This window comes from Chrysoperla carnea, chromosome 1 (genome assembly GCF_905475395.1).
Source record: "Chrysoperla carnea chromosome 1, inChrCarn1.1, whole genome shotgun sequence".
Classification (NCBI taxonomy): Eukaryota; Metazoa; Arthropoda; class Insecta; order Neuroptera; family Chrysopidae; genus Chrysoperla; species Chrysoperla carnea.
This window is the reverse complement of record NC_058337.1, coordinates 76,698,039-76,725,383: the sequence shown is the minus strand read 5'-3', so window position 1 is coordinate 76,725,383 and position 27,345 is coordinate 76,698,039. Positions and strand designations below refer to the sequence as shown.

Below are 27,345 nucleotides of genomic sequence, written 5' to 3'. Positions count from 1 at the left end.
ATGTATGTATATCAAAATTGGTGGAAGCGATGGGATGTAAATGGCAATTTAATTTTATAATGCTTCCCCCATACTTCATCATTTTTATGCCCTATACTAGCCGTTCTATCCACCCACTGTAAAGAGTGACTGGAATTAAGAACCGATTCGATGTATCTATTATCCATCTTTCTCTAATCCTCTTACACCACTCATTCCACCCCTTTATAACTCTTAAATATAGCGCGAAGATAACTTTGCGCTATATGTAATCCCTGTATTTAAGATAAAACTTTTTATTATTTATCTCTTTTAGGAGTTGATTTTTAGAAAATAAAAAGGGTTTATGTTCATTCGTGAGGCTCGACATATCCCGATACCAAATTTCATCAAAATCAGATCCACTTTATTAACCATTGGCCTCAATCCCTCAATTTCCCAAAACATATTCTTTTCTCTCAATCCTCTTACATTCTCGATTTACTTCTTTAATTCTATTACCTCTTATTAATTCATAAATAGGTCTTCTTCCTTAAAGCTTAATATTTTTCACCTTTTTTACCCCATTTAACTTTTTTAGGGATTAATTTTTAGAAATCAATCCTTTATAAAATTACTAATATTATTATATACCATTCGATTTTCATACAAAAGTCCTGTGATTTGTATTTCTCTATCTCATGAGGGAGTGCCTTAATTTATTAATATAAAATTTTTACCAAACAGACAAACAAGCAAACAAGATTACGTGCAAATAAATTGCTTTGTAAGAACAATCAACTAAATTTTTGAAAATCTTGGATAGTTTATCAAAGAATTAGATGTTGTTATTTATAAATACATTGTAAAAATATCCCTATACTTGCCAAGATATTATGTGTCTACAAATCAACTATATAATTTTTCTATTATACAATACTTTTATATAGACGTCATAAGAGTATTCCATTCTATATAAAATTTTTATTTTATTTTGAAACACGCCACATACAAACAAACATTGACCTTTATTTATGCACAAAATACAATTTCAGATAATTGTAATAAAAAGGTGCGATAAACATCACATTTATTATCTAAATATAATTAAAATTAATTAATTCCAACTAAACATAAAATTATGTTTATATTTTATTTTGGATGTTAAATGAGGGCTATGTGATGAGTTAGGTGATGGTGTATACCATTAATTGTGTCAATAAAATATAATAATTATAATAATAATAATTATTATTATAATTATTATACTGAATAGCTTAATTAGATTAAAAACAAGTGAAAACAAACAATTGACTGAGTTAATTGTTGAAATACTATGTATAGACAGTATTAATTACGCAGTCTTTTGTTTTTTTTACGTCATGTAAGTGAAGAAAGATAGTTACTCTTAGGTAGTCACACACATAACTGATATTCTTATATAATGCATACTATAATACTCCAATCTTATTTGTGCCCTCACGAGTAAATAGTGAGGTTTACGAAAAAATATTTTAAACAAAAGTTGTTAATTTTTTTATAAGGAACAGCTTTTGTTCTATCCCGGTTTACAGGAGGGGTCCAAATAAAAAGAAATAGGAAGCAATTAACATATATAATAACAACTTTGGTGGAAACGCAAGGAAAAGGCTTGCAATATATGAAATATTTTAACTTGATTATTGTTAAGAGTTTCATGCATAGGCTATGTTAAACCAAATTTAGCAATAGGATTGCTTCGTAAATAAATTTGCGTTCAAATGATTGAAAAAGAAATTATCATGACTTTTAATGACCAAGACTTGTTTATAATTGATATATATATATATATATATATATATATATATATATATATATATATATATATATATATATATATATATATATATATATATATATATATATATATATTAATCGGTGCTATTGAATGTGCTACTTAAGTACGACTAGCAGTGCAAGGATGTCCTACAAACTTAAGATCTAATTGACCTATTTACGAACCCAATCTCACTTTTTACATCCTGAGCATGGTTTAAAAATTCCTTTTCGTTTTTGAGTTATGGTTTTGACGGACGGGCAGATGGATAGACAACCGGAAATGAACTAATTATGTGATTTTATGTACACCCATACCAAGATTTTGTTCGTAGCATCAATATTTTTAAGCGTTAAAAACTTGGGACTAAATTTAGTATACCTTGATATATTTCATATATACATGATATAATAAAATTATTAATCCTATACCTTTACTGTATATTTATTTTACATAATAGCCTAATTCCGTTTTAATCGAAATCTTTTGTTTCCAAAAAATTTTGTAAGATGTACTTTTAAACATTTCTGTCTAATGTTTAGTTCTGTTTTCTCTCTCACTTGGTGAAACCTCCTCTATTTCATACTAGATTTATGCATGTTTGATTGAGGATGCATAATTTGCCTTTGTGACATCACGATATTATTCTTTAAAATCACGCTGACCTGCGTGTTTCAATTTTCCATACATCTTACATGACGTAGTTTTGTATTAAATGTTGCTATTGTAACCAACAATAAATGTAACCAATTATTACTTGTCTGACGAAATATCAGACTTAAGACAACTTCGCCAAAAGTATATGGAAAGCTCTGTTAATAAAAGTTAATAACAAAATATGAATATTTATTTCACAAATTTTTGCCAGATTTTAAATCTTTATAACTAGTAGAAATTTTTTGTTCACAACAGGATTTCAATTTCGTAAAGATGTGAATTGTATTTTCGGAATACAAATCGAGCTCAGCATTCGACAAATTACCTATAATTAATCAGAATTTATTTACTATAACAAACAGCTTCATAATTCTAAGCACGTATAATAACGAATTCATATAATTTGTACCTTTGGACTGTTTGATATAAAAGATATTCTCTGACTCTCGTACTATAGCATAATTATTGTATATTGTAAATATATTCAAAATTAGAATAGAATTGATTAAAATTCATTAATAATTAAACAATTATTTGTACTTGTTTTTAACAAATATAACACTGACATGTATTGACATATCATTACAATAAATTCCAACATATGCAAAATGCCATACATTCAAACAGTTTGTAGTATGCAAATCATAAGGGCTATAGGTGAAAATAAGTATAGCATATCAATTTTGGTGGAAGCGCAAGGAAAATGCTTGCAATATATGAAATATTTTACAATCTTGATTCATATAAAGAATTTCTTCATATAGTCGAATCAATATATAGTATAGAACAAAGTCGCTTCCGTCTGTTTGTCCCTAGTCCCTATGTATGCTTAGATCGTTGAAACTAGCTAACAGATTTTGATGCGGTTTTTCCTAATAGATCAAGTGATTCAGAGTGATTCAAGAAGGTTTTTTTTACAGAGGATGATTTTTATGTAAATACAGAATACTTTTATATATCTTATTTTTCAATTTTATTGAACTACTACGAAAAGCCATTTCACGATTGAACTGTCTTATAGTATATATATCTTCTTAATTTCTTACCTTTATTATTTTTTTTTTAATTTTGTTAAAGCTTTTTTCAAAAATCTGCCATACAACCATTAACCAAGAAAGTACAATTAAATAACAATAATGCTTTTAAATTCATATCATCTTAATTGTAGAGAAAATTGTGGGACACTATAATTAAAAGACTTCCAATTTTTCTTTAGAAAATTTTCAAACTGTGACATTTTGAAAATGTCTTTATTAGACGAAACATGTCATGTTGTTAATTAATAAGTTATTAAAATAAAATACAAGTGGACTAAGCTAAGAAAATTGAAAGTAAGTTTTTTATCTTATTTATCTAAAATTTCACCAATATCACAGTGCAGCTGCAGAGCACAACATTAATGATATATCACATCACATATTATATATCGTATAGTTATTCTCATTATAAATAATATTTACATGAATGACCATCACAGACCATCACAGACCATCACAGTTGCAATCGACAGTTTTCATATGTTTAGATATAGTAGGTAGTACCTATATGATATATCTATCTATGTTATTATTACATACATATATTGAAAAGTTTTTGGAAAATTGGTTTGAGGGTATGATATAATAATAGATAATCATTACAGATAGAAATACGTACATAATAAGGTAGTATGTTGTAGCCTGGGTACAATTGACCTTGAGTCATAAATTTTAAAATTTAATATTTTACTGCGAAAATTTCTAAAATAAGATGGATTGTAATGCGATTGTATTAGGTTCTAGAAGGTATTTATAAACTTTGTAAACATAGAAAATTATGGGGAGATAAGTTGCCTCGTTTGTTCAAAATTTTTTTTTTTGTTCATTTAAGTAAATTTTTCATCAAGTTAGACAATAGGCTTTTGTCCACTAAGAATAAGTCGGTTGGATAAAAGTTTCTAATGATTAATCATGATATGTAAATAACAGAACACAAAATTAATTTTTTATAAGAATAAAGGTTATTATTATTTCTAGATAATAATTTACGTAAAATTATGCATCCGGTTACACGACAGCAAACACCAATCAGATGTATACTCAATGTCACAAAAAATGCTCGTTTTAAAACATTCTAAGTGTTACTATTATAACATAACATATGATGCGTACGCTTAGAATGTTTTAACTGTGGCACTTTTTCTAACAGTGAGTGTACATTGAAAATATTACGTCACGCCATATGAAACACTATGTAAACTTACATATACAAAAACATGTAAACTTGCATATACTTGTAACTTACCTATACAAAAATGGTTGTATGTCAAGGTTTGATGTCATTCAAGACGCCATGACTCTTAACACGGTTTTAGAAATAAAATTGAATTGGTTTTTTAAAATTCAAAATACATAAGTAAATAGTATTTTTTTTAATAATACTTTCTTGATGTAAATCAGATACTAATGTAACGTATAGACCAATTTTTTAAATTTAGGATAAAAGCATATTGTTAATTAACAAAATTTTGTCGAATTTAAATCTTCGTCATAAGCAAAAAAAAAAAAAAAAAAAGTTTAAATAATTGCATAAAATTTAAAATTTGTTGACTTCGTGGAGACCATCTTGTGTATATACTTAACACGATCACGTTAAATGAGTTTAAATAATTTTAATACATTGCCTATAATAATTTTTTTAGTTAGCCAAAAATAAAAATCCCTATATAAACATAAATTTTGATCACTAGCTGGTACTAAACACTCCCGTGTTATGTAGTTTTACACACATTTATAATATCGTATTATGTTGATAACAACATTTTACAATTTATAATAAATTGACTAAAATATTATATTATATCAAAAACATATTTGATACTATTATTTAATAATAGTTAATATTATATTAAATAATTACCTTATATTCTGTTTTCAATATATTTATTATTTCCTATTATTTAATCACACATGTGTATATTGAATACATATATGATGTACCTACATATAGGTATATTTATTTATTTATATGTAGTTATGTTTTTATTTATCTGTTAATTTAATAATTTGATTATAATTATTTTGATTTTAATTCTTTAATACTTTATGTTTTATTATTTTTATATTTTTATAGTCACGTGACTAAAACTTTATTTAAATTCGACAACGAATTAAAAACTGACGACTTCAAGTAGTCAAATAAGTAGTAAGTATAAAAAAAAAAGTAGTCTATGGAACAAAAACCATTAAAAGACTGGGCTATGAATGACTATTAAGTTAATTTTTCATATTAATGTTGTTAGTTAGTATGGTTTCTTTATATCCATCTATTAAATCCCTGATGGGAACCCAGTTCAAATCTGTTATCTTACTTCTATTTTACAATAGAAGGGCAAAATACATATTTTAATTATAAAACCAAATTTTTACATTTGTTTCAAACTTTTGTGTATATATATTGTGTTTTTGTTATATAATTCAAAATCTCTCCTATATGATACTTTTAACAGCTTTTTCCATCTTAACACATTTTGCCACTTAACTTATGAGAGCGATATTTTAGAAGGCAGGATTCAAACCCGAGCCCTTTAGATATCCGGTCTAGGACGTAACTAACTCCGTCACTTCTATACTATTTCAAGCGACAATTGTAAAAATTTGGTTTCCTAATAAAAATAAGTAATTTGTATCATTTATATAACAGTGTGAAATGTTTGTGTGTGTCGTATAAACAAACACACAAATTGAGTCACTTACATAGAAGAGAAGCGACGGTACTGGTTACGTCTTTGACGAAAATTGAGAGGATCCAGAATGAAGAACCAGGTTCGAGTCTCGGCTTCTGTGTAATTTTTTCGTTTTTTTGTTTAAAAAGAAAAAAAAAAAGGCAAAATTTCACAAACAAATTTTTTTTATTCTTATTTTTTTGTTACTTAATTAACTAATTCAAAGTACAAATAATACAAATACCAATTTATCCTAATAAACAGTAATTGGTATTATATTCGAATTTGCCAAAGCTTTTTGATGATTTACGAAATAATTTCTTTTATATGAGCTACGAAAAAATTATTATTTGTTTGAATTTTTGTAGTCCTCTTAAATTTTAAACCATCTACTTTTAAAAACCATTCCCACTAAATCTAGAAAATCACTTCTAAAACTATTTCGGACTAACATACGATAGTTCCTTATGACTATATAGAGAAAGGAATCGACAGTCCCCATAACCCAAAGTAATTTGGTTAATATTATCGATATAAACATGAACTAGTTATTTGAGTTTTGTGAAACATAAATTGGATTATTAATTTAAAATTAAATTACTAGCTAAAAAATTTTTTTGGTGGAGGCGACGATAAATTAATTATGAGATATTATACCAGTGCAAAAATCAACTAACAGTATTATTATGGTTCAATTGTTGTGGTTCAATTGTTGGATAAACTCACATTTTATACAAGATATTAAATATTTATCACTAAAATAGTTAATCAGCAAATCGTTTTAAAAAAAACATTTTTTTTAGTAACCTCCTTTTGTTTTCTCTATAATATTTTATGATAAGGCACACTTGGACGCAGAGAACAAAATTTGACGTTGTGAAGGTCTAATATACAATGATAAGTCAAAAAAATTGTTTTAAAGTGCTTAAACATACGTTTTTTAAAAACACTTTTTGTATAAACATTTTACATTTAACTCTTTGTAAATACAGAGTCAGTTGACTGTTGAATAATACGGCATAAAATGTCAAAAAGATCATAAAAGTTTTTCTTTCAAAGAGATCCTAATAATTTTGTCTTACATTCATGATATTTTCGTTAGGAAAACGTTAGGTTAGGCAGGAAAACGTTACCTGCAACATGAATTAAAGTTGAATTAAATTTAACTCCGAAGGTTTGATTGTGCACTTATTTCGATAATTGGGTAGAACCTACTTGTGATTTTTCCACATCAAATCCATTACTGTTATATATCTCAATGTTTTTCTAATTAAGAATTTTAAACGTTCATATTTTGCGTTTTTCTAAAGATTTCCAAAAACTAACTTCACTGTCCTATATGTGAAACAATTTTTCATCTTAAACATTTTCATCTGAAGTTAAAAAAATATGTAGTTACCATCGATATTGTCAAAGCTCGAATAATCAATGCACAAGATGTATTATATGAATGTGACTATTCAGCGATAAAAGACAAGTCACCTGTTAGAAAATGTATGCCAAACACGTTATACAATCTTGCGTTTCCCGTTTTCAATAATAAAGTGGGTATTCAAGTTACAATAAAATAAACAACCTACCAAATTACTGAACGTCTATAAGATGCTTTAGAGATCAGTACTCGTCAAGAATGAAATAATAACTTTCAAACACACGTTTTTACCGTGTCAAATCAAAATAAAAACATCAAAACAAAATAAAAATGCATGACAAACACGCGCTACGTTATACACGGTGGCTAATACATAAAAATATATATAAAAAATACATTTGATATAGAAAGTGACAACATAAATATTATGTTTTGTTTGATACAACAACAACAACAACATAACATAATCATCATCATAATAAATAATGTAATAGGCTAGAATATTTGTTGAGGTAGTCCTTTTCAATATAACCATGTCTACTACTATGATACTAAGGGGTATATAATAATAATATATAATATTTATATATAAATGTGTATGGTAGCGGGGAAAGTGTAGTGCCAGCAATCAAAATTTATATTTATGTGTTTATTAAATAAAACCATGGGCATAGTCACTGTTTAAAATTCATATTATACCATGTATATGAAATATATGAAGGTATATTAAGTTTAGTCCCAAGTTTGTAACGCTTGAAAATTTTGATGCCACGAACAAAATTTTGGTACATGTGTTCACAAAATCACCTAATTAATCCGTTATCGGTTGTCTGTCCGTCTGTTTGTCAACACTATAACTCAAAAACGAAAAGAGACTAGATGAAATTTTTATAGCGTATTTAGGACGTAAAAGGTGAATCTTGGATACTTAGGACTCATCTTGTAAACCGTTATAGATAGAACAAAGACTAATCAAATTACTTACCGGTAAGCAGTGATTTATGTCGTATGCAATTTGAAACAAAAACCAAATAAACAAAAACAAATTTTCACTCTGAAACATTAAAAAATGTTATTACTCTTTTACAAAATGATTTAAAGGACATTGGGTCCAAGGTACTTCACATTACCTTATTATGTTGAGTGTAATATTATAAACACAAAAGTCTACTTCTCATATATACAACAAACATTTCAAACAACAACAACAACAACAACAAACAGTAATAGTAACTCATCAGAAAAGTTTTACTTCAGTACAGAGAAGTATACTCTCTGAAAACACATTCGTAGTCGTCGTCAGTTTAGTCTATGTGTTTGTTACAAAAGTATATCTATACATAGATGTATAATCATAATGCCTATATATATGTATATACGGTTAGTTTGTGTTGTTAAACAAGTGGATAAAGGAAAAAGCTCAACTTTACAATAGATATTTATACCGACATACGAGTTTTACATTACTGTGTGATTCGTTACAATAATCAATGCACACCAATATTGATAACTAGAGCTCTATATATGTAGGTAAGATCGTACAACGTCTTGCGTGTTGTATATAATGGTGTTACATATTAGTTTTGGTCCTACAAGTCTTGTCAAATTGTCCTTTTAAGATAGTCAAATTATTATTATCCTTGTTTTATGCTTAGGGCTTAATTTGACTTTGAGCGAAAGATACAAAAGCAAAGATAGAAAAATATTACTGATGAGCAAAATTAGTCTCAGTCATACAGTCTTGATTTTGGTCTGACAAATTTTTCAAGAACAAGATAAAGACCAATATAGTTATCACTTCGAAAAGACCAATACCATGACCTGGCAGTTTGGGTGATAGACTTATGTATAAAATATATATGTAGATAGATAATTAATTTCTTGTGTAACGATTATTGAAAGAAAAGCTCCAAAAATTCTGAAATAGTACAATAAAACTTAATCGAAACTTAAAGTTCAAAACATGGCTGATCTATGATCAAAAACAAACAAAACTCAATTGATCAAGTTCGAGACTGGGATTATTTTTGCAAGAACAAGGCTCATCTCTGCAAGACCAAGACTCGATTTTGTAATACCAAGACCAAGTTAACTATAGTCTTGGTCTAGCTCATCACTAAAAAATAAGATAATTTAATACGATTGTTTCTCTAAACAATTGAAGTGTTCGGTTGTATTTTTGGGTTTGTAACTCTCTTGCCCTTATCTATATCAAACTTGAAAAATTTCAGTTCGTTTTGGAAATGACAGCATTCTAATTTTGGTACAAAAATCTCAATCTAACCTCAATCATAGAAATATATCTCCATATAAAAATTTCTAATAGTAGTTTGTTATTTCAAGAACTGCTGTACGTCATATATGGATACAATTTCTTCTAATTTTTTACACGGATTAAGGAAATCATTTTCATCATTCTTTAAAGGTTATAACATACAATTTTATTAACCTATATTCATACTTTTATTAAATTTGAATTCGAACAAGAATTTCTAAAAGCATGAGTTATTTTTTCGGATAAAAAATAATCTTGGTAACTCTTGAACTTTCTAACTATCTATCTAGTGAAACGTCGCACATCTGAAAAGAGAACACACAAATAAATATTCAAAATTATTTTATTACTACAGATACATTAATAATTTGTACAACCCAAAGACATGAACAAGTATAAAAAAGTGTAATTATGTAATAATTGTTTCAAACTAGAAAAGGGATAATGCTGTACATATAGGAAAAAATTATTCATCGAACGAAAATAAGGCTAGTTAGAAGAAGCATTATACTATTTGCAATAACTTAGGAAGAAAAAAAAATTTTTTTGTACTACGATATGCTCACTTTTTCTTGCGTTGTATACTTCGTTGGCGTCATCATCACACAACACAACACAAGAGTAACATGACAGATGATTGGATCCCCTTGAGACGATAGACGCCTGCCGTTTACTACTTACATACACAACAATCTAATGTTGACGACGTCGGAGTCGACCAACTGACAACTACCAGTAGAAGACAGTCCGTTTTCTCTCTACGTTTCTGGGTACTACGATGATATTTTCCACCCATTTTCCTTAAATGTTTGATATGAATATATGTGTGTAACAAACATACCACTACATCCTTCCTTTTCTAAATCGTGTTTTCAAAGACTTTTTTTTTATAAAGTAACAAACATTCAAGAATATAAAACCACGTGGTTCGTTTGTGTGTATACTTTTTTTTATAATATCTTTGTGTTTATTTGTTTGTGACGAAAACGTGTTGATGTTTTTTTTATTTCCTGCTTGTTTTGGCGCCAATCACAACGTGGATTTTCTGTTATGCTTTGATATTTCTTTGAAATTTGTTTACTTTTCTTTGAAAACTCAGTCAATATTAAAAATTCTTGGAAGGTTTTTTATTATTTTTCATACATGTCTTTCGGTTTATTCAGGCTTAAACATTTGTTTCAATGAGTTTTGGTATTGCTGTTGCAATCAAATAGAATGGATGCTAAAGATGTTACAAGTGCCACTAAAGGAAAAATTTTTTATGTCGCGGAAAAAATTTTGTTCTAAAATAGCAAAATAAAATTACATGTAGTAATATAATTACGTTCTCATACCTATAAAAATTACGTTGAAAATTAAAAACGTTGAAGATGGGTTGTAGTTACTAACGTATCAAAATGTGAAAATAAAATTAGATTTGGTAAATAAACAAACATTTTCATACCTTTTATTTAATCAAACAGGCCAGGCCCATTTTTTTTTTTTAATGTTTTGATCACTAATGCACATGCAGTGGCGAATCCAGGATTTCGCCCAGAGGATTATTTCATGATTTTCCATTTTTTTTAGATTTTTGAGATTTTGAACCATTTATTTTGAAGATAAACTATATAAAATGACATATTAATAACCCATAGGGGGAGGGGGTTGAAACGGATCACCCTTCCGTCGAGGATCCGTCACTGTTTCACATGTACATAACGTTTTTTTTGAAATGCTTACAATGAAACATGAATCTTTTCTATGGTAAAATTGAAAAGAAGCATTTTTAAAATAAATTGAAAAATTAATTTCCTGTAATAAATTTACGTAAATGTCAGAATTTATTCACCTGAAATAAATATTTAACAAATAACTACATCTTACATATAGGATTGTGTAATAAGGACGGGGCTATAGGTGAAGGGTTAGAACTATGTTACTATTAGACAGATCTGTTCATAAAGGATAATTGAAAGGACATTTAGTATAATTTAACAATCAATTGACTTGATAAATTGGAGATATTGTAGCATAACTAACAATCGTATAAGTACCTATTATTGATTTGTTTATTTTGAAAATTTGGATGATTGGTTGTAGATAGACTTTTAAAAATTAGTTTCCTAAAAATGTATGGAATCTAGAAAATAAATTTAAGTAATGATCGGGCTATGTTCATTTATGAATTTTTGATAGATTTACTAGATTCTAGATTAGACTGGACTAAAATACATGAGTGTTGGGTTAAACTAACATAATCTTGCAATTTTCATTTGTTCCGAAAGTATAGCTTTGCATTGAGTCTTTGTAAATTGACAAAAGCTCATTCAAAGTATGAAAACAAATGGACCATTCTTTACTGCCGATTCACTGTGTATGCATAAATTTTAAAAAGAAAATTTTTTTCGGCATTTATTGTAAAATTTATTACGAAATATCGTTAGCGATATAAAACTACACATTTTTTAAAAGCTACACATTTTTTGAAAGAAAATTTTTCATATGTTGGTTAATTTTCAACTCATTGCTTTTCATAGTAATGAATATACAGAGTGTATCAGTAATATTGCCATTTTAATGGAAAATTACTTCAAAAATGTTATAAAAACCTACAATTCAAGACTTTTCATTTTCGCAACTTACGCAGTTTGCAACAAAAGTAGAATGCCAGTAAATAATATGTTTTCAGATTTCTATACTAGAAAAGTAGTTCCTATAAATATGCGATCATTGCAATTTTCATGGTCAATATAAACTTTTTTCTTTCGTTTCGGAAATATACTTTATATTAATGATATTATTTTCGCAATATTGTTCATACATTCTGTATAATTGAAATGTAATGTAATATAATTAACTACAAACTTTCAAACTTAAGATTTATATTGGAATGAAATTAAAAATTTTCTTTTTTTTTTGCAGAATTATCGTGGACGTAAACCAACAGGAAGTGTTGTAAGTGGTGGTGCACCCCCATCAATAAGTGTTACATCTCAAATAGTAACAACATCCAGTGGCCAACAACAATCGCAGCAACAACCACAACAACAAACTGTTAGTAGTGGAATCACACCTGGTGGTATCTCTTTACCAGAGGCAAGTCCACAATCCCAATCAGCACCAACTCCTGTAGTGCCCTCTGCACGACCTTCCCCGCCAAATTCACATCTTCATCCACAACAAGTGATGTTGAAGCCTGATCCAGCGGCAGTACCACCCACACACCAGCCAATGGTAAGCAAAAACAGCATAATATATTATGTAGCTTTATATATAAATATACATACACTAAAAACAAAAAAACCAAACCAAAACAAAACAAAACATCGAGCACGACGGATATCACTCTATTACTTTTTAATTCATATTGTTTTATGATTTTTTATCTCTTTTTAGTGCAATACATTTACATTATATACATATATACATTATACATACGATAATAATAAATGCTTAGCATTCAAAAAAAAGAACAAAAATGTTTATAAATTATATAGGCAGCCATTCTGTAGTCGTTCTGGATGCTTATATGGTGATTATAATTTATCGAAACATACAGGGTGCTTAATAAAACACGTACATTATACAACGTGTTCTGTTATTGACTGCGGAAACCTAGCATCCGAAAATAATCTCATCAAGAGCAACAAAAAACTATTTTTCAAATTTGGATCTGAGGCCTAATTTGGGAGATACGAGTATTGCAAAAATTGATACATTTGTTCATTCACTGACTATCATTCGATAACCAGTAGCCAATGATAATCAGTAGATTAACTTTGGAAAAGAGTTCTTTGTTACTCTTGATGAGCTTATTTTCGGAAGCTAGATTTCTGCAGTCAATAACAGAATACGTTGTATAAAGAAGAATAGAAACACGAAAAGGCTATACAAATTTTCTAAGAACCAAATTCAAATTTAAATATAAGTATCGTTATCGCGGTAACCCAATTATCAAATAGGCAACAGTCGTTTTGTGTCAAAAGTCAAAAGCGCTCATTGAGCATTCTAAAAAACTTTAGATTAAAAACACAATTTTCCTTAGGTTTCCATTTTCTCGATAGTAAATTCTACATTTACTATTAAAATTATTTTGTATTTTTTAGTCCACATAAATCGTGTTTTCTTAGTTTTAAAAAATATGCCATGTTTCTTAATAAAATATATATAATATAATAGTTCAAAATCACGTAATAGAAGTTGAACAATCAGAAGTAAAATTTTCTTACGATAAACCCTATGAGACCGCATAATTCATTTTTTTTTTTTCGTTTAATACCCCAAAGAATTACAAGAACTGACTTTTTTCTTATTCGTAACATAAACTAATTTAATTTACGTTAACCTAGGAATCACTTATTTTGATGTCGTTGGTTGTAAGCAGACTTGGCAACATTGATATTAAGAATTATTCGTCTCTTTGGTTATTGAAATGTTTAAATAAAATATTATTTTTTGAAATGAAGTTTGCTCTTTTCATGTCTGTGGAATGTTTTTGTTGTTTTTTTTGTTTTGTTTTTGTTATTTCGAAGTGTAGTTTTTTTTTTTTTTTTTTTTTTTAAATATATTTTGTATGGTCACGGATGGTTATTTCATGGTTTTTGCTATTTAAATTAATGACTTTTGTCATAATATTTTTACTACAACAAAAGAAAATCTTAGTTATTTATTTTTAAGATTCGTTAAATATGAGAAATATTTTTAATTATTGCGAATTATTTCAAAGCTAAATACGAAAGGTCAAACTAATTTTAACTAATATAAACAAAGATTTTTCAACTTCTTACCTACAATTGGTATCCTCGGAAGTGGAATATATTTCATTCTCCACAATGGAATTTTTTTTCCCTAAATTTTTGTCTATCTATAGCCTTTTGAGTTTTGGTCGAAAACGAGGAAAGAATAATAAAATTGAAATTGGAGCCTTCTTAAGTTTTTTTAAGGTTGGTTTAATTGAGATAATTCTTACCTTTCAATGTGTTTGGTGAAAATTATCTCTGTTTAAAAGTTAAATTTTCCGATATATTCAAATCATTCCAAATTTGAATGCTGCAGTTGAAATAGTCGATTTGATTCAAGAATATTACTTTTGTACGTCTCTGATTATAACTGAATAATTTTAAATTAATTAATTTAATGTTATTCAAACAATTTTACGATTTTATAAGATACGCAAGAATAAAATCCAAGCAAATGTGAATACCTGTGTAACACGAATGGAACACGCATAGATTCTCGAGATAGAATTACAGAGATAGCATAAAACTCAATAAATTGCATTGCATCAGTCGATTAAACATATGTTCAAACCTAATTTTCCAAATCTTTACTATTTTAAACCTCATTACTTTTATAAATCACAATCTTTGAATAGAAAGAAGTATTGATAAATCAATATTTTTAACCCTCGACGAAGAAGAAGAGTTTTAATTTTCTCTCAAAAGTGTTATTGCTGGGTGAATCTACGAAAAGAAATTTCAAACAAAATGAACAATTCAATTGTTAATCAGATATTTTTTATGCCAATTTATAACTAGGAGTTTCAACCTGCCAACTGGTGATAATAATTCGTACTAATTAAAAAAGAAAGTGGGTCCGTTTTCAGAAGTTCCAATTTAGACCACCAGATTACAATACTTGTACTTACCATTTTTAAAGGACAATCAAAATATTCAATTCAAATTCAAATCTGATAAATCTCGCGAAATGGCGATAAAAATTCGTAATAATTAAAACAGGAACTTATCATTTACCAATATAATCAAAGAAAATCAATTCAGCCATTTGAATATTATTAAAATTTTTCAAGCTTACCCAGAGCTATTCTTTTCAGAGCTAACATGCTTATTTGAAACAAAATGAAATGTTCCTGCACCTCCACAAAATTTTAACTATACAGTTTGCTTTTACCTCAGACAAAAAATACAAAAACTAATCTACAAAAATATGTTAGATAAGTTTTATGACAAACAGCGATAGACTCCAAACTTATATCACTCCTAGTTTTTTGTTAAACAAGTGAAAAAAAAACAATTGACTGAGTTAATTGTCGAAATACCATGAATAGACAGTGACGATTACAGAATCATTTGTTTTTTTACGTCATGTATGTAAAGAAAAACCACACATACACACATGACTGATATTCCTATATAATACATACATACAATATTTGAAACTAATAGTCATGTTTTCGAAAAAAATGTTTCAAAGAAAAAATGTTCTTTTTTTTATAAAGAACATTTCTTACATTTAATTTTTTGTTCTATCTCTAACGGTTTACAATATGGGTCCTACGGGCCCAAGTCTAATTGTTGCTCATTTACGAACTCGTCCTCACTTTTTATGACCTGAGAACGCTGTAATAATATGAACTTGATATATTTTTTCGTTTTCGAGTTATCGTGATGACAGACGGACAGACAGACAGACGGAAATCGGAAATGGACTAATTAGTTGATTTAATGATCATCTATACCAAAATTTTGTTCATAGCATCAATATTTTTAAGCGTTACAAACTTGGGACTAAACTTAGTATACCTTGATATTTTTCATATACATGGTATAAAAACATCATAGGAAAAACAAATTGTTTGAAACATAAATCCAGTATATTCTTGTAACAAATTATTTGAAATATTAATCAAAAATATTCTTGAAATTCAACCAGCCCATTACATGTATCGTAGTCGTGAATGCATTCTTGATCATTACATTGTCTGGAACATATATGTTTAACATTGACTATAATTAAAAAAATTAATTAAATCAAAGGTATATATTATATTTATTATAAAAATACTACATTTATTTATAGCATAGCATAGCAAGCAACATTTCATTATAGATTTATTATTATATACCTACAATATATAATATATAGGTACATTTAATACCTACGTATCTTTACTATAGCTATGTTTCCAGTAAAGATAGTAATATAGGAGGTAATAATTAAGTTGGTAACACGTCTGACTCATCAAAAGTTCCTAATTAGACAACAAATAAAACAACAAATACAACAAACTGTTTTGTTATATTTATATATTTAGTCATATTCTATAGAATGTCATAAATAGAAACGGTTGGTTAACTTGGCTACCTTATAGTCCATGGGACATTAAGGGTGCTTTTTAAAATGATACATATGTACGTGAAATTTCACGAGTTGCTTCATTTTGGTCAATCTACCAAATTTCTCTTTACGACTTTTTTCGAAAGCGCTGCGTTCTCAAATGAGCACGATGACGTCTTATTTAAACTATCGATCTGAGAAAACGAAGCAAGGAATTTGTCGGACATCATGACCGCTTGATAACTTTAAATACTATTAAGCAATAAAATATTTTGTTCGACGTAGTTCATTTTTGCTGAATTGTTAAATAATTATTCATATTATCGAGTGACCATAGTGTCGACAAATTCCCTGGTACGTTATTTCAGATCAATAGCTTAAATATGACACCATCGTGCTCATTTGAGAACGCAGCGCTTTCGAAAAAAAGTCGTAAAGAGAAGTTTGGTCGATTCGCCAAAAGGTTTCAAGTATATATATCTCATTTTAAAAAGCACCCTTACTGTCCCACGGAGTATTATGCACTATACATGTAAACAACTTTATTACTAAACGCTTGTCAACTATCTATTTTTCGACTCGCATACTTTCTGGTAGTACCTAAGGGGCAAAAACAATTTAATTTAACCCATCCGATGGCTAAGCTGAAATTTTTATACCTTGATTAGGACATAAACACTGAATTCGAGTTCGTATAAATGAGTAACATTGGTCAATTGGATCTTGCAAACCGTTCGGCCTCGCATATTCATTGATCACCTGCAAATTCCACTATCTCGTTCCTCCATCGTTTAAACTGGCGCTCTCTTCTCCTTTTACTATTATACGGCCGCGGCGTCAATAAAGTGTAAATTTTTAATACAATAAATTTTAACAATTAAATACGTTTTAAAAATGAAGTACCTATTATAAAGATTTTAAATAGAAACAAACGATTGGAAAAGAGAAAAGAAAAGCAGTTTTTCTAACGCTTTCATTATATTTTTTTAATCAAATATATGTCATAATATTGTATTCTTATGCAATTTGCAATGCCCTAAAGATCTTCAACAACTCCCTGTATCATTGGGAAGGAATTTTCAAACACTGTCAGATTCATAGAGCAGGTGACCATATGATACGGAATGATAAAAATCGACGATTATAAAAATTTGATACAAATTTATTTTTTAATTTTTGGCACACACCGTGTGTATGGGGATGGTGGAAGTGGGATAATAGTATAAAACATTTGAGTCTGGTTAATTCTAAAACAAACTTTATATTCGAATTTCCGTTTGTCGTTTTGTTGTTTATATGTATAAATATGTGCTGTTTATTTGCTTAAAACTCAATGTTGATTACGTTAAGTTTGATATATTACTTCGAATTCTATATTTAGAAACGTTCAACACAATTTATTTCCTTTTAAATCGTAATATATATTTGTAAACAAACCTACACAAAATTTTCGACAGTAAAAATTACCAAAATTCTACGAAAAAAATCTTAAAAGTTTTGAAATATATTTCAATTACTAAATTGAATTGGTATTCTCGTACATCCATACTAAGAAGTATCCGTATTAAGAATCACAGCTTTTCATGAAAATAGTCAACTATGAATTTTCGATTAGCCTTGTAAAAGCAGGAATAAAAAAGAAATTTTAATCCTTCTTGTTGTGCTGGGTAATTATTATTTTCTGTTGAACGTGTCAATATACATATTGCATTACAATTTACTTACTATTCCACAAAAATTCTCAATGCGAACAACAATGCTTTATTAATCTATCCGAGTATATGCAATAGTTATAACATAAAAGAAATACACGTTGCTCGATTAAAAAGAATATAATACTTTCTTCACAATAGAAAATATTCGAGTAACACATAGTTTAAATAATAATTCGAATTGAAAAATATTTTCACAATTTTTTATGAAAATATTTTTCATTAAACGGAAAATAAAAATATTAAAAAAAAAAAAACATCGAAAAAAATAACCATAAAACATACATACACGACTGACTAAAGGTATTTTTTAATTTTAAAATTTATAAAATTCTTACTGGTATTTTTCTTCATAAAAATATATACCAAATAAATTTTTGTTATGTAAATATATATTCTCTATATAATATTATAACATGTATTCTATGTATATAATAATGTATGTATGTGTGTATATTCGCTGTTGTGTTTATTTTAGAGCTAGTTCGGCTCGGTATTATTATAAGAGAACCGAAGAGAGAAACAGCATAGTAAAACATCATTCTTTAGCTCCCTCCACTCATTCCTCTTTTCCCACTATATATTATATACATACACACATACACTGACACATACACATTTTACATTTTGATTGTGCAAACATTAAAGTTGTGACGTCAACGGTGCATCGATTGTTTCATCCCCATAACACCCCCTACCTTCTATCATAATAAGTTTAAGGATATACATTTATATTAATGTTTATATCAGTAGTTTGAAGTAGCGGCATATATTTTTAATATGAGATAGTACGAAAAGTTTTTGGTAACTATTTCAACAATATTTTCTTTTTTTCAGACACCAATGCCCTTTTATGCTGATCCAAATCGGTTTCCAACTCCAGTATGGCAAACAGATCCATCTCAAGGTATATTTTTGATTTAAAATAAGATATTACCTCTTATGATTCGGTTTGAAATATAAATTTACAAACGTTTTCCATAAAAAATTCAGCCAGCAAATAATCAAAAAAATAGTGGCTTCCAGAATGGATGTTGATTAAATTCAACATCGATTGGTCCAAGAATAAAACACCCTATAAAACACCCTAAAAGCTTAAGGAAATTGAAATAAAAACCAAATGTCGCTTCAATGACATGAATATAAATTCAAATAATAACACTGATTCAAGTAATAACACTTCAAAAATGCTTAATACGATTTTTAACGGATAGCGATGACTAAAAATAAATTTTATTATTGTCCAATCCTGCACTATTTAATCCTCAATGTAATTTATTACAGTACACTTTTGGATTAGCAACATTTAACCGATATGAGTACTCAGAACTCTATATTTTTCCTTATATTGTAATTTTGTTTCTTTTAAAATAGAATATCGATTTTGAATGATTGATTTTAGATTATCGATGGGATCAATGTCTGAAAAGTGCCGAATAAACAAGCTAAACGTTGTTATTCATAAAATTTCAAAACTTTTACAAAACGTTAAGAAGTTGTTATAGTTCAAACTGAATTATTAAAATAGAAATAAATTCCCATTAGCATTTACAATTTTAACAATAATTTTTCAGGATGGGCGCAAGGACAATTTATTCAACAGATTCCAGCTCAACCAGGATTGGATGCATATCATACACAACAGTATGCAAGTCCTGCAACAATATATCAAACAAATTATCCACAGGCAGCTGCCACATTTGAGCCAACAAATACGTTTTATGCGAGTCCTGTACAAGTACTAACAAATACACAACAACGTCCACCAAGTGCTTCCAGTCATGCCTCATTAACACCACGTGCAAATGGAAGTTCATATGCACATACGCCAAGTCCATCACCAATTGGACAGCAACAAAATACTGTTAATCAAAATGGAATACATAGGCAAACACAACCACAAACACAGCCACAATATACGACCACAGATTACAATAATATGAACAATCAAAATTTTCAACCATCACCATCACCGAGCATGGGTGAACAAGTATCACGTCCAAGCTCTGTAAGTAGTAATGCCCCAAATAATGGTATTATTACATCAAACGCAAATTTCCAAAATAATAGCAATACAATAAACACGAGTCAACAAAATTTTGGTTCCACAACAAATTTGGTTCAAACGTCTAGTGCGTTTACACCACAAACTGTCACATCGCCAGCAAATTTTAGTCCAAATGCCAACGCAAATACAAACTTTGGACAAACAAATGGACAAAATAATTATCAACAGAATCAACAAAATAGTAATCAACAGTTTAATAATACTAGTAATCAACAGTCAAATTTTCAACAGGTCAGAGGTAACACGTCGGGAAACGGCAAGCCTGGATATCCACCGGTGAACACGAATCCGCCGGTCGGTTCACACAACTCTAGTGGTGGGTATCCAGGCAGCCAGCAACAACATCAATATGGCGGAAGTCAACAATCTAATAATAATTTACAACAAGATTCTTCACAACATATGCATAATCAAAGTATAAATGTTAGTCCAAACAGTAAAGAATTAATTTCGCATAATACTTGGCAGCCACAAATTAACAATCAGTACCAACAGCAACAGTCGAATCAACAACAAATGCAAAATCAACAAAGTCCACCAAAAGAAAATAATCCACAAAATTGGGGGCAACAAAATTGGGACCAACAACAACAGCAACAACCCGAACAATTTTCACAATCGGATCGAGTCAATTTGAATTCTCGAATAAAAACAATGATATTAAATAAGCATCAGCCAGGAATGGAGGGAAAAAATGAGCAATCAGATCAACGGATGTCTGGTGAAATTAGAGATGACCAACAAAATGTATCTACCGGTCATTTTTTATTGCATAGCCACCATCGTCGACAACCAAATGTTGGCGGTGGTGGCGTCCCAGCATGGGCAACTAATGTTGCTCATCAACCACCGATACCTCCCCCACCTAATCCTCCCCCACCATTACCTCAAAACACGGAAAATACTTCTTCAGCAATTGAAAATTTTATGAAATTTGCAAACAATGAAAATAATTTTACTCCAATTGCTGCCTCCTCTTCGGTACCTCAACAACAATATCACCAACAAGAACCTCCTCCTCAGACACAACAAAATAATAATCCTGGAGATTCAAAGAGAAATTTTCCAGTGATGCCACAAAAGAAAGTAACGCCTAATGAAAACTCTAATACATCTACGTCTGGTACACGAAATATTATGAACGAAATGAGAAATTTTCGTACGGAAAATCAACGGGAATTATTAAATCGTAATTTAGAAAAATCAAATGATATTCGAAATTATCCTCAAGAGATCGATAAGAAACCTATAAAACCACCTCTGCAAACACCTCAACCACCTCAACAATTGCCTCAACCACCTCAGCAATTGTCTCAGCCATCACAACAAATGCCTCAACCACCTCAGCAACTGTCTCAACCGCCTCCGCAACTTCCTCAACCCTCTCAGCAGTTACCCCAACCACCTTCGCAATTGCCGCAACCACCACAGCAATTACCTCATCAATCTGCTCAACAATTGTCTCATCAACCTGCTCAGCAGTTGTCTCAACAACCGCCTCAGCAGTTGCCTCAACAGCCTTCTCAACAATCACAAATTCAACCATCAACTCCCCGACCTATATTACCCCAGTGGAATCTAAATAATACCATGGAAACAAGTGAAGATAGTAAAGCATTTCAAAGTCGGATGAATTTTGGACCAGCTGCATTTCAGTATAACTCTATCCTAGCAAGTGAAAATTCTGGGCGTATTCCGGAACATAAATATCCTGAAATCAAGCAGGAAGCTGGTGTCAATCCATATCAATATCAACAATATGAACATCCGCAAATGCATCAAACTCAATTTCCAAATCATTATCCTCCGAAACGTGTGGATCAGTACCATGAAAATTATTATAATCAACATGACAGACAGAATATGGCATATCAACAGGACATCAAGCATCATCCTTATCAATACCCTACAAAACAACCAGAGTTAATGGATCGAACACAGATAAAAACTGAAAATATACCCAATGGTTATGCATATCAACAGCCTCACCAGATGCCTCCACCATTCCATCAGTACGGACATGAAAAAGTTCCCAATCCATATGCGCAACACTACGAGAAGCAACCACATGAGTATTATCCCGATTCAAATGCTCAATATCAATACTCAATGAATCGAAATATGTATCCACCACAAAATAAAATGTTTCATCATCCACATAATCCATATTTGGAACATCCTCCTCCTCATCATATGGATACATCTAGTATGTTGTCTCCAGAAAGTGAAAAATCAGCTGTCTTAAAGAAACCAATACATCCTTCAGTCTCTATGCTAAAACGAGATGGTCCTTACATTTTTCCTGGTGATGGTGGTCCTATGAAAATAAAACCACAATCTGGTTCATGGTGTTGTCGGCAAGGTGGTACAGAAAATCCAACTCCAGAACATTTACGCGATGGTGCATGTGCAGGTTTGCAAACTCAAGATGAAATTTTACCTGAATCCAGTGAAACACCCCCAAATAAGAAAGGAAATGGATCTACAGAAAATAAAGATGGAGCAAAAGGACAAAATGCTGAAGTAAAAACTGAAAAAGGAACTACAGAAACAGCCACAGAAAAATCTGGTGGTAAAAATAACGCTGGTGTTCGCACAGAAATTCCAGAATGCAGTTGTTTTACTGCAGATAAAAGTCCACCAGAACCTGGAAGTTTTTACACTCATTTAGGTAAATAATTTTTTTGAATTATATTTTAGAACTTTTTCTAACGTTTATATGTTTTTATTTTAGGTACTGCAGCTACATTAGCTGATTTGAGAAAAGATTTAGAAGGTCGAACTGGTTTGAAAGGTAAAGGTGTTCGAATAGAGAAAGTTTGTTACACTGGAAAAGAAGGGAAAACTACACAAGGATGTCCATTGGCGAAATGGGTAAGGTAGTGTTACAAAAATTTAAATTACTTTGTTATATTGAGGTCCAGAATTGATAATTTTGCATTAATTTTCCATTAGTTCAAGGACCTTAATGTAATAAAATCTTCTTTGAAGATTTTTCCATTTATTTGTATTTGTTTCCAAATAGTTTATTCGATCCATTTTTTTTAGATTATACGTCGAGGTAGCTACGAGGAAAAAATTCTTGCGATTGTTAAACATCGCCAAGGACATTCTTGCAGTACAGCATATATTGTAGTATGTATTGTAGCATGGGATGGAATCCCTTCTCAAGAAGCAGATCGTGTTTACAACGTTCTAACGCATAAATTAAATAGATATGGTTTACCAACTACTCGTCGTTGTGCTACAAATGAACCACGAACATGCGCATGTCAAGGATTAGATCCAGATACATGTGGTGCTAGTTTTTCATTTGGATGTTCGTGGAGTATGTACTACAACGGTTGCAAATATGCAAGATCAAAAACTGTTCGTAAATTTCGGTTAAGTGTCAAAACCGAAGAAAATGAAATTGAAGAACGTATGCACGTATTGGCAACACTTTTGAGTCCGTTGTATACGAAGGTAGCACCCGAGGCATTTAAAAATCAATGCATATACGAACGAGATGCTTCTGAATGCCGATTGGGCTTTAAACCAGGGCGACCATTTTCTGGTGTCACGGCCTGCATTGACTTTTGTGCCCACGCTCATCGTGATTTACATAATATGAATAATGGATGTACAGTGGTAGTTAGTTTGACAAAACATCGATCTTTGAGCAAACCACCCGATGAACAGTTGCATGTTTTACCCTTGTATATTATGGATGAAACTGATGAACATGGGTCTAAGGAGGGGCAGGAAGAGAAGATAAAAAATGGAAGCATAGAAGCCCTTACTAAGTGAGTAACGTATCAAATTTTTGAACTGTTTTACAACCGAAGAATTTATCTTAAAATTAATTGCTATTTTTTATCTTAGATTTCCTTGTGAAGTACGAGTTCGTTCAGTTCCATTACAACCATGTAGACGACATGGTAAAAAACGAAAAGAAGATGAGCCAGATGCGATAATAAATGGGGGCAAGCCACCAAAAGATACCGGAACTTCTCACTCACCGCGTAGTACAACAAGTAATCATTCACCGCGATCACCACGCTCTCAAACACCAGCAAGTCAACCACCACATGGAACATCTGCTCCACTTTTAGATATGGTTTCAATGCTGGACAATTTTACGGATGCTCAACTTCAAAGTTCCCAAGTATCTAGTACTGTATTAGACTCACCAACAATGTATCCAAATTGGTCTTATGACAATTCCAGTCACTTGTACAGTTCCCAAAATCAATATCCAAATATGCATGTACAATCTCAAAATCCATACGCAGCTCAATATGGATCAGTTCCACCGAACTCACCGTGGATTGATGGTCAATCAAAAAGGCAAATGTTTTATAATGGTTGGGATTCATATGGTTATGGAAATTCTGGATATAAAGAAATTAAGGAAGATCCAGATAGTACAACAATGAATAACTCAAATTCATCAGAATCAGAATCTGGAAATAATAGTGCAAATAATACGGGAATGAGTAATATGAACATGAATGATCCAAATAGAATGATGCAACAAAATCAAAACCGGGCGAATAATTCCGTGCAACAGTCGCAACAAAATCAAGACACGAAAAGTATGAAATCAATGTCAGGAATGGATTCATATTTGAGTTTAAATGAAAATGAATTGCTTGAAGTGAGCAGTAATTTGAGCGAAACTGATATGAATAAGTCAACTGTACCCAAATCGCCGGCTACAATCAGTACAACGGTTGATAATAGTCCAAAAACAATGAGTGTTCCAAATAATATGAATAATAATATTCCACCAAATGTGCCAGAAAATCAAAGATTAACAGATTCATCTGATTCATTAACAAACAGTATGCCTTGTCCAAATACTCCATCACCAGCACAAGTTACTCAAAGCAATGATAATTGGGGTATGGGACAACAACAGCAGAATACGCAAAATCAACAGGGTTCATCAATAGAAGATAGATCGACTCCGTATTCCACCCATACGACGTCACATGTACAATCAGATCCAAATGATGCTTCCCCATTTCGAATTCCAAAAGGACGCCCTCCATCACGTAGTCAACATAATACTTCAATGTCACCCGATACCCTGTCGCATAACCCTAATGGAAATAATTCAACATTTTTAAAACCATACCCACCACAAGATAATACAAAGAATCCAAATAACATCCCACAAAGTAAATCGCTGGAGAGTTCAACAAATCCACGAATGCAAGATGTGCTAAGCTATCCACCATCAAATCCTCCATCATGGCATGGCCAAGAAGATATAAAACAAAATTATCCAGATTATCATACGGGAGCAAATATAAATCCTTATAGTTCATATCCAAATCCAAGTACTGGTTATGGTAATTTTCATGGTCCATTTGCTCCTCCTTATGGTCATCCATATAATCCATATGAAACAAATCCACATATTAACTATCCAAATTTGGATTATGCAAATTCAATGTATAATCATGAGAAAATCAAACGCGAGGAATATTTACGAAACACAGCATGCTATAATCCATATTCAGGTTATCAAAATTATCCTCCGCCGCCACCACCACCACCAGCACCACATAATTGGAACCATACTCCAAACTGGTGTCCAAATCCACCAACACCAGCTGCTCCACCAAATCCATGGTTCACATACCCACCATTTGGTATTCCACCATACGTACCAGAGCAACCAAAAAGTGAACCAATTGGTGAAGTTACAGATTTCACGGATAATGAAGAATGTTTTAAGGATTCGCAAATGGGTGGTGTTGCCATTGCTTTAGGGCATGGTAGTGTCCTTTTTGAATGTGCCAAACATGAAATGCATGCAACAACTGCCTTACGTAAACCAAATCGGCTGTCCCCAACAAGAATATCATTAGTATTTTATCAACATAGGAATTTAAATCGTCCCAAACATGGCCTTGAAGAATGGGAACAAAAAATGCGCTTACGTAAATTAGGTATTACAACCACTACTGGTGGTAGTACGAGTACAACAAATACTGCCCAAACACAATCGTCAGTATTAACTTCGGAAAAAGATAAAGAAATTTTACCTGACGGTGGACAAGAATTAGCTGCACTAGTTGAAGCGACATCATCAAATAACCGTAATAGTAAACAAATTATGATGCGTGCACCAACGTTAACTACAATGTCCTGGACTACGCTATTCCCAATGCATCCATGTTGTGTCACAGGACCATATCAAGAAAATGGTACAGCTGTTGGATAGGATTCAAAAGGACATACTAAAAAGTCTGAATAAATTATTCAGGTTTAAATTTTAGTATGTCCGTGATTTCGTACACACACAAAAATCAGTCCATAATTTAAAAAAAATTTTAATTTCCAAAATTTTCGTGCATTATACGTGCGCAAATTTTTTAGATAGTATTTTTTTAAAACAACGTAAATAAATCTTGCCATTCCTTAATTTTAATTCGATCCCAAAATATTTTTAAAATAATTTTGAATGATCTCATAACTTAAGCAAAATTTATCGATAACATTCTCATAAACTTTTTAAAAACAAAAAGTACAAAGAAAAAACATTTCCAAATTTTTTTTTTAAATTGTTAATCGTGCCATTTTTTACGAAATTTTCTTTTTTAACTTTTTAGTCATATTAAGTGAATTTTTTGTGACATCTACGCAAAAGGTTCTAATTTTATTCAGGGTGTATACAAATAATTGTGTTTCATTAATTCGATAAATTTTACAATTACCGTAAGAATGAGAAT

The 27,345-nt window shown here is 30.3% G+C and overlaps 1 protein-coding gene across 2 annotated transcripts in view; it reads left to right on the top strand.

The window, feature by feature from the left end:
* Window positions 1–27,044, top strand: part of LOC123297879 (DNA N6-methyl adenine demethylase-like) — a 97,569-nt gene extending 70,525 nt beyond the window's left edge. For both annotated transcript variants that reach the window (XM_044879701.1, XM_044879692.1), the window contains 6 exons: window positions 12,686–12,997; window positions 19,390–19,459; window positions 20,127–23,291; window positions 23,355–23,494; window positions 23,669–24,405; window positions 24,485–27,044. In XM_044879701.1, coding sequence (XP_044735636.1) covers window positions 12,686–12,997; window positions 19,390–19,459; window positions 20,127–23,291; window positions 23,355–23,494; window positions 23,669–24,405; window positions 24,485–26,837 — 6,777 coding nt within the window. In that variant the 3' untranslated portion in view covers window positions 26,838–27,044. The remainder of the gene's footprint in view (window positions 1–12,685; window positions 12,998–19,389; window positions 19,460–20,126; window positions 23,292–23,354; window positions 23,495–23,668; window positions 24,406–24,484) is intronic.
* The last annotated feature ends 301 nt before the right edge of the window (window positions 27,045–27,345 follow it).